We start from the raw sequence: 22,903 nt of genomic DNA, 5'->3' as shown, positions 1-22,903 counted from the left end.
ACTATACTATGTCATCCAAAATCTGATAATTTTTTTGAAAATTCTTTTTTTAGCCCAAAACGTGACAAAAACGTCATACTATACTATGTCGTCCAAAATCTGATAATTTTTTTGAAAATTCTTTTTTTAGCCCAAAACGTGACAAAACGTCATACTATACTATGTTATCGACCTCAATGTCATACTACACTATTTCGTCCAAAATCTGACAATTTTTTTGAAAAAAAAATTTGGTCCAAAATTTGACAAAAACGTCATACTATACTATGTCATCCAAAATCTGATAATTTTTTTGAAATTCTTTTTTTTAGCCCAAAACGTGACAAAACGTCATACTATACTATGTCATCGACCTCAATGTCATACTACACTATTTTGTCCAAAATCTGACCATTCTTTTGAAAAAAAAGTTGGTCCAAAATTTGACAAAAAGGTCATACTATACTATGTCGTCCAAAATCTGATAATTTTTTTGAAAATTCTTTTTTTAGCCCAACACGTGACCAAAACGTCATACTATACTATGTCATCAACCTCAATGTCATACTACACTATTTTGAGCAAAATCTGACCATTTTTAAACAAAAATATTTTGGTCCAAAATTTGACAAAAACGTCATACTATACTATGTCGTCCAAAATCTGATCATTTTTTTGAAATTCTTTTTTTTAGCCCAAAACGTGACAAAACGTCATACTATACTATGTCATCGACCTCAATGTCATACTACACTATTTTGTCCAAAATCTGACCATTCTTTTGAAAAAACAATTTGGTCCAAAATTTGACAAAAACGTCATACTATACTATGTCGTCCAAAATCTGATCATTTTTTTGAAATTCTTTTTTTTAGCCCAAAACGTGACAAAATGTCATACTATACTATGTCATTGACCTCAATGTCATACTACACTATTTCGTCCAAAATCTGACCATTTTTTTGAAAAAAAAATTTGGTCCAAAATTTGACAAAAACGTCATACTATACTATGTCGTCCAAAATCTGATAATTTTTTTGAAAATTCTTTTTTTAGCCCAAAACGTGACCAAAACGTCATACTATACTATGTCATCAACCTCAATGTCATACTACACTATTTCGTCCAAAATCTGACCATTTTTAAACAAAAATATTTTGGTCCAAAATTTGACAAAAACGTCATACTATACTATGTCGTCCAAAATCTGATAATTTTTTTTAAATTCTTTTTTTTAGCCCAAAACGTGACAAAACGTCATGCTATACTATGTCATCGACCTCAATGTCATACTATTCTATTTCGTCCAAAATCTGACCATTTTTTTGAAAGAAAAGTTGGTCCAAAATTTGACAAAAAGGTCATACTATACTATGTCGTCCAAAATCTGATAATTTTTTTGAAAATTCTTTTTTTTAGCCCAAAACGTGACAAAACGTCATACTATACTATGTCATCAACCTCAATGTCATACTACACTATTTCGTGCAAAATCTGACCATTCTTTTGAAAAAAAAGTTGGTCCAAAAAGTTGACAAAAAGGTCATACTATACTATGTTGTCCAAAATCTGATAATTTTTTTGAAAATTCTTTTTTTAGCCCAAAACGTGACCAAAACGTCATACTATACTATGTCATCAACCTCAATGTCATACTACACTATTTTGTGCAAAATCTGACCATTTTTAAACAAAAATATTTTGGTCCAAAATTTGACAAAAACGTCATACTATACTGTGGTCCAAAATCTGATAATTTTTTTGAAAATTCTTTTTTTAGCCCAAAACGTGACAAAACGTCATACTATACTATGTTATCGACCTCAATGTCATACTACACTATTTCGTCCAAAATCTGACCATTTTTTTAAAAAGAACATTTGGTCCAAAATTTGACAAAAACGTCATTCTATACTATGTCGTCCAAAATCTGATAATTTTTTTGAAATTCTTTTTTTTAGCCCAAAACGTGACAAAACGTCATACTATACTATGTCATCGACCTCAATGTCATACTATTCTATTTCGTCCAAAATCTGACCATTTTTTTGAAAAAAAAGTGGGTCCAAAATTTGACAAAAAGGTCATACTATACTATGTCGTCCAAAATCTGATAATTTTTTTGAAAATTCTTTTTTTTAGCCCAAAACGTGACCAAAACGTCATACTATACTATGTTATCGACCTCAATGTCATACTACACTATTTCGTGCAAAATCTGACCATTTTTTTGAAAATTCTTTTTTTAGCCCAAAACGTGACAAAAGGTCATACTATACTATGTTATCGACCTCAATGTCATACTACACTATTTCGTCCAAAATCTGACCATTTTTTTGAAAAAAAAATTTGGTCCAAAATTGGACAAAAACGTCATACTATACTTTGTCGTCCAAAATCTGACCATTTTTTTGAAAATTCTTTTTTTAGCCCAAAACGTGACAAAACGTCATACTATACTATGTCATCGACCTCAATGTCATACTATTCTATTACGTCCAAAATCTGACCATTTTTTTGAAAAAAAAGTGGGTCCAAAATTTGACAAAAAGGTCATACTATACTATGTCGTCCAAAATCTGATAATTTTTTTGAAAATTCTTTTTTTAGCCCAAAACGTGACAAAACGTCATACTATACTATGTCATCGACCTCAATGTCATACTACACTATTTCGTCCAAAATCTGACCATTTTTTTGAAAAAAATAATTTGGTCCAAAATTTGACAAAAACGTCATACTATACTATGTCGTCCAAAATCTGATAATTTTTTTGAAAATTCTTTTTTTAGCCCAAAACGTGACAAAACGTCATACTATACTATGTCATCGACCTCAATGTCATACTACACTATTTCGTCCAAAATCTGACAATTTTTTTGAAAAAAAATTTGGTCCTAAATTTGACAAAAACGTCATACTATACTTTGTCGTCCAAAATCTGATAATCTTTTTGAAATTCTTTTTTTTAGACCAAAACGTGACAAAACGTCATACTATACTATGTCATCGACCTCAATGTCATACTACACTATGTCGTCCAAAATCTGACAATTTTTTCTGAAAAAAAAGATTTGGTCCAAAATTTGACAAAAACGTCATACTATACTATGTCGTCCAAAATCTGATAATTTTTTTGAAATTCGTTTTTTTAGCCCAAAACGTGACAAAACGTCATACTATACTATGTCATCGACCTCAATGTCATACTACACTATTTCGTCCAAAATCTGACCATTTTTTTGAAAAAAAGAATTTGGTCCAAAATTTGACAAAAAGGTCATACTAAACTATGTCGTTCACAATCTGATAATTTTTTTGAAATGTTCTTTTTTAGCCTAAAATGTGACCAAAACGTCATACTATACTATGCCATCGACCTCAATGTCATACTACACTATGTCGTCCAAAATCTGACCATTTATTTGACAAAAAAAATTTGGTCCAAAATTTGACAAAAAGGTCATACTATACTATGTCGTTCACAATCTGATAATTTTTTTGAAATGTTCTTTTTTAGCCTAAAATGTGACCAAAACGTCATACTATACTATGCCATCGACCTCAATGTCATACTACACTATGTCGTCCAAAATCTGACCATTTATTTGAAAAAAAAAATTTGGTCCAAAAATTTGACAAAAAGGTCATACTATACTATGTCGTCCAAAATCTGATAATTTTTTTGAAATTTTCTTTTTTAGCCCAAAATGTGACAAAACGTCATACTATACTATGTCATCGACCTCACGTCATACTACACTATTTTGTCCAAAATCTGACCATTTATGTGAAAAAAATAATTTTGGTCCAAAATTTGACAAAAAGGTCATACAATACTATGTCGTTCACAATCTGATAATTTTTTTGAAATGTTATTTTTTTAGCCCAAAACGTGACAAAACGTCATACTATACTATGTCATCAACCTCAATGTCATAACAACACTATTTCGTCCAAAATCTGACCATTTTTTTGAAAAAAAAATTTGGTCCAAAATTTGACAAAAAGGTCATACTATACTATGTCGTCCAAAATCTGATAATTTTTTTGAATTGTTCTTTTTTAGCCTTAAATGTGACCACAACGTCATACTATACTATGTCATCGACCTCACGTCATACTACACTATTTTGTCCAAAATCTGACCATTTTTTTGAAAAAAAAATATGGTCCAAAATTTGACAAAAAGGTCATACAATACTATGTCGTTCACAATCTGATAATTTTTTTGAAATGTTATTTTTTTAGCCCAAAACGTGACAAAACGTCATACTATACTATGTCATCAACCTCAATGTCATAACAACACTATTTCGTCCAAAATCTGACCATTTTTTTGAAAAAAAAATTTGGTCCAAAATTTGACAAAAAGGTCATACTATACTATGTCGTCCAAAATCTGATAATTTTTTTGAATTGTTCTTTTTTAGCCTTAAATGTGACCACAACGTCATACTATACTATGTCATCGACCTCAATGTCATACTACACTATTTCGTCAAAAATCTGACCATTTTTTTGAAAAAGAAATTTGGTCCAAAATTTGACAAAAAGGTCATACTATACTATGTCGTTCACAATCTGATAATTTTTTTGAAATGTTCTTTTTTAGCCTAAAATGTGACCAAAACGTCATACTATACTATGCCATCGACCTCAATGTCATACTACACTATGTCGTCCAAAATCTGACCATTTGGTCCAAAATTTGACAAAAAGGTCATACTATACTATGTCGTTCACAATCTGATAATTTTGACAAAAAAACTTTGGTCCAAAATTTGACAAAAAGGTCATACTATACTATGTCGTTCACAATCTGATAATTTTTTTGAAATGTTCTTTTTTAGCCTAAAATGTGACCAAAACGTCATACTATACTATGCCATCGACCTCAATGTCATACTACACTATGTCGTCCAAAATCTGACCATTTATTTGAAAAAAAAAATTTTGGTCCAAAATTTGACAAAAAGGTCATACAATACTATGTCGTTCACAATCTGATAATTTTTTTGAAATGTTATTTTTTTAGCCCAAAACGTGACAAAACGTCATACTATACTATGTCATCAACCTCAATGTCATAACAACACTATTTCGTCCAAAATCTGACCATTTTTTTGAAAAAAAAATTTGGTCCAAAATTTGACAAAAAGGTCATACTATACTATGTCGTCCAAAATCTGATAATTTTTTTGAATTGTTCTTTTTTAGCCTTAAATGTGACCACAACGTCATACTATACTATGTCATCGACCTCAATGTCATACTACACTATTTCGTCAAAAATCTGACCATTTTTTTGAAAAAGAAATTTGGTCCAAAATTTGACAAAAAGGTCATACTATACTATGTCGTTCACAATCTGATAATTTTTTTGAAATGTTCTTTTTTAGCCTAAAATGTGACCAAAACGTCATACTATACTATGCCATCGACCTCAATGTCATACTACACTATGTCGTCCAAAATCTGACCATTTGGTCCAAAATTTGACAAAAAGGTCATACTATACTATGTCGTTCACAATCTGATAATTTTGACAAAAAAACTTTGGTCCAAAATTTGACAAAAAGGTCATACTATACTATGTCGTTCACAATCTGATAATTTTTTTGAAATGTTCTTTTTTAGCCTAAAATGTGACCAAAACGTCATACTATACTATGCCATCGACCTCAATGTCATACTACACTATGTCGTCCAAAATCTGACCATTTATTTGAAAAAAAAAATTTGGTCCAAAAATTTGACAAAAAGGTCATACTATACTATGTCTTCCAAAATCTGATAATTTTTTTGAAATTTTCTTTTTTAGCCCAAAATGTGACAAAACGTCATACTATACTATGTCATCGACCTCAATGTCATACTACACTATTTTGTCCAAAATCTGACCATTTATGTGAAAAAAATAATTTTGGTCCAAAATTTGACAAAAAGGTCATACTATACTATGTCGTCCAAAATCTGATAATTTTTTTGAAATTTTCTTTTTTAGCCCAAAACGTGACAAAACGTCATACTATACTATGTCATCGACCTCAATGTCATACTACACTATTTCGTCCAAAATCTGACAATTTTTTTGAAAAAAAAATATGGTCCAAAATTTGACAAAAAGGTCATACAATACTATGTCGTTCACAATCTGATAATTTTTTTGAAATGTTATTTTTTTAGCCCAAAACGTGACAAAACGTCATACTATACTATGTCATCAACCTCAATGTCATAACAACACTATTTCGTCCAAAATCTGACCATTTTTTTGAAAAAAAAATTTGGTCCAAAATTTGACAAAAAGGTCATACTATACTATGTCGTCCAAAATCTGATAATTTTTTAGAATTTTTTTGTTTTTTAGCCCAAAACGTGACAAAACGTCATACTATACTATGTCATCGACCTCAATGTCATACTACACTATTTCTTCCAAAATCTGACCATTTCTCTGAAAAAAAATTTGCTCCAAAATTTGACAAAAAGGTCATACTATACTATGTCGTTCACAATCTGATACTTTTTTTGAAATTATATAATTTAGCCTAAAATGTGACAAAACGTCATACTATACTATGTCATCAACCTCAATGTCATACTACACTATTTCGTCCAAAATCTGACCATTTTTTTGAAAAAAAGAATTTGGTCCAAAATTTGACAAAAACGTCATACTAAACTATGTCGTTCACAATCTGATAATTTTTTTGAAATGTTATTTTTTAGCCTAAAATGTGACCAAAACGTCATACTATACTATGTCATCGACCTCAATGTCATACTACACTATTTCGTCCAAAATCTGACCATTTTTTTGAAAAAAAGAATTTGGTCCAAAATTTGACAAAAAGGTCATACTAAACTATGTCGTTCACAATCTGATAATTTTTTTGAAATGTTCTTTTTTAGCCTAAAATGTGACCAAAACGTCATACTATACTATGCCATCGACCTCAATGTCATACTACACTATGTCGTCCAAAATCTGACCATTTATTTGACAAAAAAATTTGGTCCAAAATTTGACAAAAAGGTCATACTATACTATGTCGTTCACAATCTGATAATTTTTTTGAAATGTTCTTTTTTAGCCTAAAATGTGACCAAAACGTCATACTATACTATGCCATCGACCTCAATGTCATACTACACTATGTCGTCCAAAATCTGACCATTTATTTGAAAAAAAAAATTTGGTCCAAAAATTTGACAAAAAGGTCATACTATACTATGTCGTCCAAAATCTGATAATTTTTTTGAAATTTTCTTTTTTAGCCCAAAATGTGACAAAACGTCATACTATACTATGTCATCGACCTCAATGTCATACTACACTATTTTGTCCAAAATCTGACCATTTATGTGAAAAAAATAATTTTGGTCCAAAATTTGACAAAAAGGTCATACTATACTATGTCGTCCAAAATCTGATAATTTTTTTGAAATTTTCTTTTTTAGCCCAAAACGTGACAAAACGTCATACTATACTATGTCATCGACCTCAATGTCATACTACACTATTTCGTCCAAAATCTGACAATTTTTTTGAAAAAAAAATATGGTCCAAAATTTGACAAAAAGGTCATACAATACTATGTCGTTCACAATCTGATCATTTTTTTGAAATGTTATTTTTTTAGCCCAAAACGTGACAAAACGTCATACTATACTATGTCATCAACCTCAATGTCATAACAACACTATTTCGTCCAAAATCTGACCATTTTTTTGAAAAAAAAATTTGGTCCAAAATTTGACAAAAAGGTCATACTATACTATGTCGTCCAAAATCTGATAATTTTTTTGAATTGTTCTTTTTTAGCCTTAAATGTGACCACAACGTCATACTATACTATGTCATCGACCTCAATGTCATACTACACTATTTCGTCAAAAATCTGACCATTTTTTTGAAAAAGAAATTTGGTCCAAAATTTGACAAAAAGGTCATACTATACTATGTCGTTCACAATCTGATAATTTTTTTGAAATGTTCTTTTTTAGCCTAAAATGTGACCAAAACGTCATACTATACTATGCCATCGACCTCAATGTCATACTACACTATGTCGTCCAAAATCTGACCATTTATTTGACAAAAAGAATTTGGTCCAAAATTTGACAAAAAGGTCATACTAAACTATGTCGTTCACAATCTGATAATTTTTTTGAAATGTTATTTTTTAGCCTAAAATGTGACCAAAACGTCATACTATACTATGTCATCGACCTCAATGTCATACTACACTATTTCGTCCAAAATCTGACCATTTTTTTGAAAAAAAGTATTTGGTCCAAAATTTGACAAAAAGGTCATACTAAACTATGTCGTTCACAATCTGATAATTTTTTTGAAATGTTCTTTTTTAGCCCAAAATGTGACAAAACGTCATACTATACTATGTCGTCGACCTCAATGTCATACTACACTATTTTGTCCAAAATCTGACCATTTATGTGAAAAAAATAATTTTGGTCCAAAATTTGACAAAAAGGTCATACTATACTATGTCGTCCAAAATCTGATACTTTTTTTGAAATTATATAATTTAGCCTAAAATGTGACAAAACGTCATACTATACTATGTCATCAACCTCAATGTCATACTACACTATTTCGTCCAAAATCTGACCATTTTTTTGAAAAAAAGAATTTGGTCCAAAATTTGACAAAAACGTCATACTAAACTATGTCGTTCACAATCTGATAATTTTTTTGAAATGTTATTTTTTAGCCTAAAATGTGACCAAAACGTCATACTATACTATGTCATCGACCTCAATGTCATACTACACTATTTCGTCCAAAATCTGACCATTTTTTTGAAAAAAAGAATTTGGTCCAAAATTTGACAAAAAGGTCATACTAAACTATGTCGTTCACAATCTGATAATTTTTTTGAAATGTTCTTTTTTAGCCTAAAATGTGACCAAAACGTCATACTATACTATGCCATCGACCTCAATGTCATACTACACTATGTCGTCCAAAATCTGACCATTTATTTGACAAAAAAATTTGGTCCAAAATTTGACAAAAAGGTCATACTATACTATGTCGTTCACAATCTGATAATTTTTTTGAAATGTTCTTTTTTAGCCTAAAATGTGACCAAAACGTCATACTATACTATGCCATCGACCTCAATGTCATACTACACTATGTCGTCCAAAATCTGACCATTTATTTGAAAAAAAAAATTTGGTCCAAAAATTTGACAAAAAGGTCATACTATACTATGTCTTCCAAAATCTGATAATTTTTTTGAAATTTTCTTTTTTAGCCCAAAATGTGACAAAACGTCATACTATACTATGTCATCGACCTCAATGTCATACTACACTATTTTGTCCAAAATCTGACCATTTATGTGAAAAAAATAATTTTGGTCCAAAATTTGACAAAAAGGTCATACTATACTATGTCGTCCAAAATCTGATAATTTTTTTGAAATTTTCTTTTTTAGCCCAAAACGTGACAAAACGTCATACTATACTATGTCATCGACCTCAATGTCATACTACACTATTTCGTCCAAAATCTGACAATTTTTTTGAAAAAAAAATATGGTCCAAAATTTGACAAAAAGGTCATACAATACTATGTCGTTCACAATCTGATAATTTTTTTGAAATGTTATTTTTTTAGCCCAAAACGTGACAAAACGTCATACTATACTATGTCATCAACCTCAATGTCATAACAACACTATTTCGTCCAAAATCTGACCATTTTTTTGAAAAAAAAATTTGGTCCAAAATTTGACAAAAAGGTCATACTATACTATGTCGTCCAAAATCTGATAATTTTTTAGAATTTTTTTGTTTTTTAGCCCAAAACGTGACAAAACGTCATACTATACTATGTCATCGACCTCAATGTCATACTACACTATTTCTTCCAAAATCTGACCATTTCTCTGAAAAAAAATTTGCTCCAAAATTTGACAAAAAGGTCATACTATACTATGTCGTTCACAATCTGATACTTTTTTTGAAATTATATAATTTAGCCTAAAATGTGACAAAACGTCATACTATACTATGTCATCAACCTCAATGTCATACTACACTATTTCGTCCAAAATCTGACCATTTTTTTGAAAAAAAGAATTTGGTCCAAAATTTGACAAAAACGTCATACTAAACTATGTCGTTCACAATCTGATAATTTTTTTGAAATGTTATTTTTTAGCCTAAAATGTGACCAAAACGTCATACTATACTATGTCATCGACCTCAATGTCATACTACACTATTTCGTCCAAAATCTGACCATTTTTTTGAAAAAAAGAATTTGGTCCAAAATTTGACAAAAAGGTCATACTAAACTATGTCGTTCACAATCTGATAATTTTTTTGAAATGTTCTTTTTTAGCCTAAAATGTGACCAAAACGTCATACTATACTATGCCATCGACCTCAATGTCATACTACACTATGTCGTCCAAAATCTGACCATTTATTTGACAAAAAAATTTGGTCCAAAATTTGACAAAAAGGTCATACTATACTATGTCGTTCACAATCTGATAATTTTTTTGAAATGTTCTTTTTTAGCCCAAAATGTGACAAAACGTCATACTATACTATGTCGTCGACCTCAATGTCATACTACACTATTTTGTCCAAAATCTGACCATTTATGTGAAAAAAATAATTTTGGTCCAAAATTTGACAAAAAGGTCATACTATACTATGTCGTCCAAAATCTGATAATTTTTTTGAAATTTTCTTTTTTAGCCCAAAACGTGACAAAACGTCATACTATACTATGTCATCGACCTCAATGTCATACTACACTATTTCGTCCAAAATCTGACCATTTTTTTGAAAAAAAAATATGGTCCAAAATTTGACAAAAAGGTCATACAATACTATGTCGTTCACAATCTGATAATTTTTTTGAAATGTTATTTTTTTAGCCCAAAACGTGACAAAACGTCATACTATACTATGTCATCAACCTCAATGTCATAACAACACTATTTCGTCCAAAATCTGACCATTTTTTTGAAAAAAAAATTTGGTCCAAAATTTGACAAAAAGGTCATACTATACTATGTCGTCCAAAATCTGATAATTTTTTTGAATTGTTCTTTTTTAGCCTAAAATGTGACCAAAACGTCATACTATACTATGTCATCGACCTCAATGTCATACTACACTATTTCGTCCAAAATCTGACCATTTTTTTGAAAAAAAGAATTTGGTCCAAAATTTGACAAAAAGGTCATACTAAACTATGTCGTTCACAATCTGATAATGTTTTTGAAATGTTATTTTTTTTAGCCCAAAACGTGACAAAACGTCATACTATACTATGTCATCAACCTCAATGTCATAACAACACTATTTCGTCCAAAATCTGACCATTTTTTTGAAAAAAAAATTTGGTCCAAAATTTGACAAAAAGGTCATACTATACTATGTCGTCCAAAATCTGATAATTTTTTTGAATTGTTCTTTTTTAGCCTTAAATGTGACCACAACGTCATACTATACTATGTCATCGACCTCAATGTCATACTACACTATTTCGTCAAAAATCTGACCATTTTTTTGAAAAAGAAATTTGGTCCAAAATTTGACAAAAAGGTCATACTATACTATGTCGTTCACAATCTGATAATTTTTTTGAAATGTTCTTTTTTAGCCTAAAATGTGACCAAAACGTCATACTATACTATGCCATCGACCTCAATGTCATACTACACTATGTCGTCCAAAATCTGACCATTTATTTGACAAAAAAACTTTGGTCCAAAATTTGACAAAAAGGTCATACTATACTATGTCGTTCACAATCTGATAATTTTTTTGAAATGTTCTTTTTTAGCCTAAAATGTGACCAAAACGTCATACTATACTATGCCATCGACCTCAATGTCATACTACACTATGTCGTCCAAAATCTGACCATTTATTTGACAAAAAAAATTTGGTCCAAAATTTGACAAAAAGGTCATACTATACTATGTCGTTCACAATCTGATAATTTTTTTGAAATGTTCTCTTTTAGCCTAAAATGTGACCAAAACGTCATACTATACTATGCCATCGACCTCAATGTCATACTACACTATGTCGTCCAAAATCTGACCATTTATTTGAAAAAAAAAATTTGGACCAAAAATTTGACAAAAAGGTCATACTATACTATGTCGTTCACAATCTGATAATTTTTTTGAAATTTTCTTTTTTAGCCCAAAATGTGACAAAACGTCATACTATACTATGTCATCAACCTCAATGTCATACTACACTATTTTGTCCAAAATCTGACCATTTATTTGAAAAAAATAATTTTGGTCCAAAATTTGACAAAAAGGTCATACTATACTATGTCGTCCAAAATCTGATAATTTTTTTTAAATGTTCTTTTTTAGCCTTAAATGTGACCACAACGTCATACTATACTATGTCATCGACCTCAATGTCATACTACACTGTCGTCCAAAATCTGACCATTTTTTTGAAAAAAAAATTTGGTCCAAAATTTGACAAAAAGGTCATACTATACTATGTCGTCCAAAATCTGATAATTTTTTTGAATTGTTCTTTTTTAGCCTTAAATGTGACCACAACGTCATACTATACTATGTCATTGACCTCAATGTCATACTACAACTATTTCGTCCAAAATCTGACCATTTTTTTGAAAAAAAAATTTGCTCCAAAATTTGACAAAAAGGTCATACTAAACTATGTCGTTCACAATCTGATAATTTTTTTGAAATGTTATTTTTTAGCCTAAAATGTGACCAAAACGTCATACTATACTATGTCATCGACCTCAATGTCATACTACACTATTTCGTCCAAAATCTGACCATTTTTTTGAAAAAAAGAATTTGGTCCAAAATTTGACAAAAAGGTCATACTAAACTATGTCGTTCACAATCTGATAATTTTTTTGAAATGTTATTTTTTTAGCCCAAAACGTGACAAAACGTCATACTATACTATGTCATCAACCTCAATGTCATACTACACTATTTCGTCAAAAATCTGACCATTTATTTGACGAAAAAAATTTGGTCCAAAAATTTGACAAAAAGGTCATACTATACTATGTCTTCCAAAATCTGATAATTTTTTTGAAATTTTCTTTTTTAGCCCAAAATGTGACAAAACGTCATACTATACTATGTCATCGACCTCAATGTCATACTACACTATTTTGTCCAAAATCTGACCATTTATGTGAAAAAAATAATTTTGGTCCAAAATTTGACAAAAAGGTCATACTATACTATGTCGTCCAAAATCTGATAATTTTTTTGAAATTTTCTTTTTTAGCCCAAAACGTGACAAAACGTCATACTATACTATGTCATCGACCTCAATGTCATACTACACTATTTCGTCCAAAATCTGACAATTTTTTTGAAAAAAAAATATGGTCCAAAATTTGACAAAAAGGTCACACAATACTGTCGTTCACAATCTGATAATTTTTTTGAAATGTTATTTTTTTAGCCCAAAACGTGACAAAACGTCATACTATACTATGTCATCAACCTCAATGTCATAACAACACTATTTCGTCCAAAATCTGACCATTTTTTTGAAAAAAAAATTTGGTCCAAAATTTGACAAAAAGGTCAAACTATACTATGTCGTCCAAAATCTGATAATTTTTTTGAATTGTTCTTTTTTAGCCTTAAATGTGACCACAACGTCATACTATACTATGTCATCGACCTCAATGTCATACTACAACTATTTCGTCCAAAATCTGACCATTTTTTTGAAAAAAAAATTTGCTCCAAAATTTGACAAAAAGGTCATACTAAACTATGTCGTTCACAATCTGATAATTTTTTTGAAATGTTATTTTTTAGCCTAAAATGTGACCAAAACGTCATACTATACTATGTCATCGACCTCAATGTCATACTACACTATGTCGTCCAAAATCTGACCATTTTTTTGAAAAAAAGAATTTGGTCCAAAATTTGACAAAAAGGTCATACTAAACTATGTCGTTCACAATCTGATAATTTTTTTGAAATGTTCTTTTTTAGCCTAAAATGTGACCAAAACGTCATACTATACTATGCCATCGACCTCAATGTCATACTACACTATGTCGTCCAAAATCTGACCATTTATTTGACAAAAAAAATTTGGTCCAAAATTTGACAAAAAGGTCATACTATACTATGTCGTTCACAATCTGATAATTTTTTTGAAATGTTCTTTTTTAGCCTAAAATGTGACCAAAACGTCATACTATACTATGCCATCGACCTCAATGTCATACTACACTATGTCGTCCAAAATCTGACCATTTATTTGAAAAAAAAATTTGGTCCAAAAATTTGACAAAAAGGTCATACTATACTATGTCGTCCAAAATCTGATAATTTTTTTGAAATTTTCTTTTTTAGCCCAAAATGTGACAAAACGTCATACTATACTATGTCATCGACCTCAATGTCATACTACACTATTTTGTCCAAAATCTGACCATTTATGTGAAAAAAATAATTTTGGTCCAAAATTTGACAAAAAGGTCATACTATACTATGTCGTCCAAAATCTGATAATTTTTTTGAAATTTTCTTTTTTAGCCCAAAACGTGACAAAACGTCATACTATACTATGTCATCGACCTCAATGTCATACTACAGTATTTCGTCCAAAATCTGACAATTTTTTTGAAAAAAAAATATGGTCCAAAATTTGACAAAAAGGTCATACAATACTATGTCGTTCACAATCTGATAATTTTTTTGAAATGTTATTTTTTTAGCCCAAAACGTGACAAAACGTCATACTATACTATGTCATCAACCTCAATGTCATAACAACACTATTTCGTCCAAAATCTGACCATTTTTTTGAAAAAAAAATTTGGTCCAAAATTTGACAAAAAGGTCATACTATACTATGTCGTCCAAAATCTGATAATTTTTTTGAATTGTTCTTTTTTAGCCTTAAATGTGACCACAACGTCATACTATACTATGTCATCGACCTCAATGTCATACTACACTATTTCGTCAAAAATCTGACCATTTTTTTGAAAAAGAAATTTGGTCCAAAATTTGACAAAAAGGTCATACTATACTATGTCGTTCACAATCTGATAATTTTTTTGAAATGTTCTTTTTTAGCCTAAAATGTGACCAAAACGTCATACTATACTATGCCATCGACCTCAATGTCATACTACACTATGTCGTCCAAAATCTGACCATTTATTTGACAAAAAAACTTTGGTCCAAAATTTGACAAAAAGGTCATACTATACTATGTCGTTCACAATCTGATAATTTTTTTGAAATGTTCTTTTTTAGCCTAAAATGTGACCAAAACGTCATACTATACTATGTCATCGACCTCAATGTCATACTACACTATTTCGTCAAAAATCTGACCATTTATTTGACGAAAAAAATTTGGTCCAAAATTTGACAAAAAGGTCATACTATACTATGTCGTTCACAATCTGATAATTTTTTTGAAATGTTCTTTTTTAGCCTAAAATGTGACCAAAACGTCATACTATACTATGCCATCGACCTCAATGTCATACTACACTATGTCGTCCAAAATCTGACCATTTTTTTGAAAAAAAAGAACTTGGTCCAAAATTTGACAAAAAGGTCATACTATACTATGTTGTCCAAAATCTGTTAATTTTTTTGAAATTTTCTTCTTTAGCCCAAAATGTCACCAAAACGTCATACTATACTATGTCATCGACCTCAATGTAATACTACACTATTTTGTCCAAAATCTGACCATTTATTTGAAAAAAAAAATTTGGTCCAAAATTTGACAAAAAGGTCATACTATCAATGTCGTCCAAAATCTGTTAATTTGTTTGAAATTTTCTTCTTTAGCCCAAAACGTGACAAAACATCATACTATACTATGTCATCGACCTCAATGTCATACTACACTATTTTGTCCAAAATCTGACCATTTATTTGAAAAAACATTTTTGGTCCAAAATTTGACAAAAAGGTCATACTATACTGTCGTCCAAAATCTGATAATTTTTTTGAAATGTTCTTTTTTAGCCTTAAATTTGACCACAACGTCATACTATACTATGTCATCGACCTCAATGTCATACTACACTATTCGTCCAAAATCCGACCATTTTTTTGGAAAAAAACTTTGGTCCAAAATTTGACAAAAAGGTCATACTATACTATTTCGTCCAAAATCTGATAATTTTTTGGAAAATTCATTTTTTAGCCCAAAACGTGACAAAATGTCATACTATACTATGTCGTCGACTTCAATGTCATACTACACTATTTCGTCCAAAATCTGACAATTTTTTTGGAAAAAAATTTTGGTCCAAAATTTGACAAAAAGGTCATACAATACTATGTCGTTCACAATCTGATAATTTTTTTGAAATGTTATTTTTTTAGCCCAAAACGTGACAAAACGTCATACTATACTATGTTGTCCAAAATCTGACAATTTTTTTTAAATTTGCTTTGAGCCCAAATTGTGACCAAAACGTCATACTATACTATGTCGTTGACCTCAATGTCATACTACACTATTTCGTCCGAAATCTGACCATTTTTTTGAAAAAAAATTTTGGTCCAAAATTTGACCAAAACGTCATACTATACTATGTTGTTGACCTCAATGTCATACTACACTATTTCGTCCGAAATCTGACCATTTTTTTGAAAAAGAAATGTTGGTCCAAAACTTGACAAAAACATCATACTATACTATGTCATCCAAAATCAGACTATTTTTTGGAAATTTGTTTTTAGCCCAAAATTTGACCATAACATAATACTATACTATGTCGTCGACCTCAATGTCACACTACACTATTTCGTCCGAAATCTGACAATTTTTTTGAAAAAAGACATTTTGGTCCAAAATTTGACAAAAAAGTCACACTTTAGTATGTCGACTACAATTTGACAAAAAGTCATACTTTAGTATGTCGACCAAAATTTGACAATTTGGTTCGTATGTCCAAATGTCCAAAATTTGACAGGCTGTCAAATTCTGGACAAAATACCAAAGATAACTGACAAAAAATGAAAAAAAAACTATTTGGGAAAAAAACTGTTTTGAAAAAAAAAATAAGACTGGGAACATTCTTCTGAAAAAAATGACAGGAAAAGAACTAAAATTCTATTTTGGTTCAATTATTTGGCAATTTTTCCACCCAACATTTTGGCCTTTGACAATATTTTTTTGCATACCGAATTCACGTGACAACGGCCAAATGCTCGAAACTCAGACTGCAGGACTTGGGATTTGACTTGAGACTTGCCTGTCTTGACTTGGGACTTGACTCGAGACTTGAGGGCAAAGACTTGAGACTTACTTGTGAATTGCCAAACAATGACTTTGTCCCACCTCTGACACTTGGTGATTTAACCATTAGTGCTTACGTGGCACAGATTTGTCTGTGAAACTAAATTCTCCCCCTCTGTGTTCTGTCATTCTCCAGCTCCCAATGTTCCTCCTCCTCCCCCTCCTGCTGGGGAGGGGTTGGGTGGAGAGGAGGAGGAAGAAGGGGAGGTCTTCTTCCCCCTGACAGGAAACAGAAAGTCAACCCCTGCTCCTCCAAATGTCATCCAACACAAGAGGAGCTGCTCCGAGTCCAGCTCACATGGTAACATCACAGAGACATGCTGCAAGTACAAATCTTTCCCAGTGACACTGTGTAATTAACTGTGTGTGTGTGTGTGTGTGTGTGGTAGATTATGGGTTGCCAACCAGCCCGAGGATCTACAGCGGGCCAGACTCCTCCTTTAAGAAGTGTGTGTGAGTATCTGATCAAGGAATCGTTGGGGAAAATGTTTATATTTTTATATATTTTTTATATCACAAAGAATGTTCTCAGTGAATCAGACAATAATCAATCATTCAATAGAAGAACCATGAAATGATGAAAAAACCATCAACACAGTGTAACCAGTGGTGTGTAACAATGTCAACAATCCTCACATTATGTTATGATTACCGATCAGCAGCATCATAAAGAAAAATAACAAATTCAGATAAATGACAACATCTACTTATTCATTTATTTATTATTTTGTATTTCCCCCCCCACAGTGCAACAACAACATGTTACTAAATGTGTTTTTCACTCTCAGTACTGATAAAGGATAAAATAGACTAGATGGCATGAACTGTGAGACGGTGCTGTCCTCTGCTGGACTGAAGCTGATTTACACGTTTAAATGACTTGTTACTAAAAAATGACTGAAAACTGAACTTACCCCCCCTCTCTCTTCTGTCTCTGTCTTCTGTCTCTCCAGTCCAGCGTCTCCTCTCGGCACACTGGCTGAACGGCCTCACAGAGGTATTTCCTGTCCAGATCTCAGATCCAGAGTCTGTGGAATCCATCACGTGTAAATGTTATCAGTGTTTGCTCACAGGGAAGCAGTTGAACTGTACTCTTATGTACGTTTATGTAGTTTAAACACTTTGTTTAGGGTGAAAGTAAAGAAAATAACGTACCAACTGTTTAAATATCCAAAAATAACAACCAACTCAAGCTTGTCTGGTAACTTCACTACTTTTCCTAGTCTTGTGTTCTAGTGCTTATGTCCAACATGATGGAAATTTGAAATCGGGATGGAACGATAACACTCTTTTGTATATCAAAAACTCTGATATCTAGTAATACCGAAATTAGCCCTATACAGTCATTTTAAACCATTCATGACCGTATGAAGTTGTTAACAACACATTTGTGACATCATTCTCTTCTATTCCCGAGGCTTTCGGAGGGCGGACAGCGACGGCAGCTCCGCCCACTTCCTGCATCCTGCAAGTAAAGCTCCGCCCAACGGATCTCCCACCAATCATCGCTCTCAGAGCTTTGAGAGTGACAACCGAGGCCCCACCCCTCAGCCGCTACCTCGCCGAACTGTGGTGAGGTTTATCTCTAAAGAAAACCCAACAACAAACAACATCATTAATCACTAGTCACTTGTTCATTGTCTGCGTTTAACGCTCGGTTAACACGTGTTATGACATGTTTTGTGTGTGTTGTAATACAAACAAGCCAGTGAACATCATTACTGTGCACAGACAGAAGTGCACTTACTTAGTTTTATTTAAAAAAAAAAAAAAATTCATTACAGGACAGCTGCCTCTGATAATATAATAATTGTTAATATTTAAAGGTGCATTATGTAATAAATCTAAAGCAACTGGACATAAAATCCTCCTAATATGTCACAGAGACTCAGGAATAATGTTCATATAACAAACTGAACTCACCAACAACAACAGTACAGACAAAATATTTGCATTAAAAAAATATTTTGCAGACTGCAAATCGTGTTTATGTTTTGAAATGATGTTTTGGCATGTGGCGCCACCTACCGCCGTCTACCAATCATTGCAGTCTGTAGCGTCTCAGCTGCCGAGCAACCACGGGTTGCCAGTTACGTCATGAAAACGAAACCTAATAGACCTCGGTATTTTGAATTTGAATGTAGTAACTGTTTTTGGCCACATTCTTACATATGGCGCCTTTAATATGATTTATATCGGTGGATGTGTTTATGTCCGTCAGCCTCGAGGCTCAACAAGTTGGCGCGTTCAGGCGTTGTACGACTGCCAAGCCGACCACCACGATGAGCTGAGCTTCAGCGAGGGACAGGTGCTGGTGGTGCTGGGGCAGGAGGACAGCGACTGGTGGGTATGTATCTTCACCACCATCATCATCATCAATATCAGCAGCAGCAAATCACAACACAATTATCTAGGATGGAGGATTAGCTTAATCCACAAAAACACTATGAGGAATATTCACAAACACAAACGGCAACAAATATTAATCCAATATATCAGATGATTAAAGTAAAAAATCAGCCTTTCAAAACAACGCAAAGCTAGAAATAACATCAATAACTACGTTTTCCATGAAAGAAAATATGGAAAGTTGACCTAATTATAAAAGGTTTCATGCCAAAGCTCAACAAAGCAGCCTTTCTTCACACTGCTCAAGCTCATGCTGACACTCCTGAGTACTTTCATTCTGCTGTTTTTGAATATCGATCCCCGTCCTCACTGAGTCATTGTGATCGTAGTGAACAAATGACTGAATTGAGCTTCTCGTCAGGGAGGAAGAAGAGTATTTTAGGGCTCAGGGTTAAACTTCTTTTCTGATTCACTTCAAATGTATTTATTTCAGGATCTGAAACCGATTCATAAAATCCTGAGATCGGTGTTTTAATATACTTTTAAATACTGCCACAGTCGCTTTTCAGACACTTTGACGTCTCAAAATCACTGTTGCCAAGCTGAGCTCACAGCTCCCTCTGCTGGACAACATGTGTAGTACTTTCAAATGTCTGTTGGAGATTTTAGGATGGATATTTTTGAACTTGAACAGGTTTAGAGTTGCACTTTGTTGTCATATTTAATAGAAAACGCATTAGCGCAACTACTTTGGCATTACATTAATATTTTTAAATGAATAGAGCCACATTTTATACATTTTGCAGCAGTGAAAATCTCTTTCCTACAAAAGCAAATTTTCTATGGAAACTGTTTCATCGCTTAAGATATTAATATCAAATCCAATTTAAAAACCGAATTGAATCCTTGTGAGTTGTAATCAAATCAGTTCAGAAAATCAGCATCAGTGATTTAACTGTAGCACAGTCTGCTTCAGTTAAACTGTGTTTTTAAAATGACAACAAATGTCTTCACTTTTTTGTTGACAAGTAATCAAAAACAGAAATTAAATAAAGCAAAATAACTAATATGTGTGTCTATGTGTGTGTGTGCAGCATGGTTACATCGAGGATGAACCAGACCAGAGAGGTTTGTTCCCGTCCTCCTTCGTCCAGTTGCTCTCAGCCTGACATAAAACTGGACCAGTGCAGGACAAAACCAGGCCCAGGACCAGGACCAGCACAGATCAAAACCACAGCAATGTCAGGGAAACTGAACCAAAACCAGAACCACACTGGACCACCACGGTTAGAACCCAACACCTTCTATGGAACAGGTCAGCAATCTGGTCCAGAGAAGCTCCAGCATCGTCGGTCCGCGATCATGATCTCTCTCTAACACTGGAAAAGTTAGGACACTGGTGATTTGAGCAGACTGCGTGTGGCTTCGGTCATGTCACGTTGCCATGGAGATGGCCTTGCACCGTCTTGACCGGCCATGATTGAAGGGTGACGTTGACTTTATTTATTTCAAATGAAAGCTAATATTTAATGAAGCACAGAGATAACAGCAGGACACTGATACAACAATCCACTGGCCTTTTATTGCGACACTCATCTGAACATTTTCACTGTTCATTTAATTATCCTAAAGCCTCAAACTAATCGTGAGAAACGACTTCACACAGCTCCACGCGACTGCGTTTCTCAGTATGGCGGCGTTTTTGTTTTCGAGGTGCCCTTCGACATTCCTGCACTGCACACACACACAAACAGTATTTTACCGCAGTCACGACCGATTGAGGCCGTAGCGACCTACGCGGCGCTAGACTCTGGCTGCAAACACCGAGAAGCACAAACATTTCAAATATCGCCGGATATTTAAAGTGCGTGTGCACCACCGACGTGACGCGAGGCAAATCAAACACTCCACAAAACTGCCCCCCGACAATGTGCCTGCATTTGCCAATCACAGCTGCTGCTGTTCCTGCGCCGCACGGCTCCAAGTTTCCTGGATGCAGTTTGGAATTGGAGTAACGTTACGTTAAAAAGGCACAAGTACAACATCTAACAAGCCGAATTGACATAAGAATACAAACCTGATGTCCTGTACAGCAGAAGACCAAGAGCTCCCCGTCTCCTCCTCCTCACTCTCACACATACATAGAGAGAGAGGTAATTACCTGGAATCCTCAGGGGGGTGACAGTAGCATGGTGATGCCACCATTTCTGGCTTCTACTCTTTGAGTGGCAGGACCTGATGAGTCCAGGACCTGATGAGTGACACTAACAACCAAAAAAAAGAGGCAAAAACAAACGTGTCTCCTCTAAATTCAGGTCTTTGTTAAACGCACGATCATGGATTTGACCTGAACACCGAGTGTGAGACACGTCTGATCCTTCCAGCTGCCTTTACTGTCCCGAGAGAACACAACACCTCAGTAAGTACCATCATGTATTACTGCCATCGCTCGAAAAATGCAAGAACTCACGGTTTCCTGCTAAAAGACGGGAGATTCCCATCATCAGGAGTCAGGATGACCTGTACAGGCCACGATATGTTCCACTACCTTCAGTGTATTTCAGTGCAGTCTCTCATTCAGCGTTTCTTTCATATGCTTTTCTTAAGCACAGGAAAACAAACACCTACCATGTTTTAAAAGAAGAAAACTGAAGCACATCTAGTACATGTCATCATCACTTCTTTCTATACCATATCCATCCAACACATCTCAGTGACTCGCTCTTCTTAACGGTCATTTCAGCTATGGCTTATGGGAAAAAACAAACAAACTCCTTAGTCATTGCTATTAGATAGTTTATCAAAAGTCATCAACCTTACATAAACCTATGGAACTTCTGGATTCTTACATGGTTTCACTTCATGTTTATTGGCACAAACTAAAAAGAAATCATGATTCAACAAGAAACTTAAACACGGAAGTGATTCTTTACCATAAAAACACTGAGTAGCAATAATAAACAACCATTTTGTGTCACTCTTGTTAAGTTTGGTGAAAATATAAAACACTTAAAAAAAAAAGTTAAATTAAATAAATATTGCCCCTCCCCAGTTTGATGGTTCCAACTTTTACCTCCAGAGTTCTTAGAATGTTTAATAGAAAACTGAATGTCTTGAATGTTATTTCATATCTTTCTTTATTTTTATTCAAAGTGACAGTGGTGGATTTGTGTTGTTTTTCAGGTTTCAATGAAAAAAAAAAGAAAAATCAGTGCTTCTGTCTGTTCAGCATCTAATGAATGAATGA

At 32.8% G+C, this 22,903-nt stretch overlaps 1 protein-coding gene across 1 annotated transcript in view; it reads left to right on the top strand.

The window, feature by feature from the left end:
* Positions 1 to 20,825, top strand: part of unm_sa1614 (un-named sa1614) — a gene marked incomplete at both ends in the record, with an annotated part of 36,430 nt that extends 15,605 nt beyond the window's left edge. Inside the window, 6 exons of the mRNA XM_083892626.1 lie at positions 17,444 to 17,608; positions 17,697 to 17,760; positions 18,261 to 18,304; positions 18,725 to 18,879; positions 19,529 to 19,654; positions 20,751 to 20,825. Of these exons, the coding sequence (XP_083748752.1) occupies positions 17,444 to 17,608; positions 17,697 to 17,760; positions 18,261 to 18,304; positions 18,725 to 18,879; positions 19,529 to 19,654; positions 20,751 to 20,825 (629 nt within the window). The remainder of the gene's footprint in view (positions 1 to 17,443; positions 17,609 to 17,696; positions 17,761 to 18,260; positions 18,305 to 18,724; positions 18,880 to 19,528; positions 19,655 to 20,750) is intronic.
* Positions 20,826 to 22,903: the final 2,078 nt, after the last annotated feature.

This window comes from Microchirus variegatus, assembly GCF_963457635.1.
Source record: "Microchirus variegatus genome assembly, chromosome: 7".
NCBI lineage: Eukaryota > Metazoa > Chordata > Actinopteri > Pleuronectiformes > Soleidae > Microchirus > Microchirus variegatus.
This window is presented reverse-complemented; position numbering and strand designations above follow the sequence as displayed.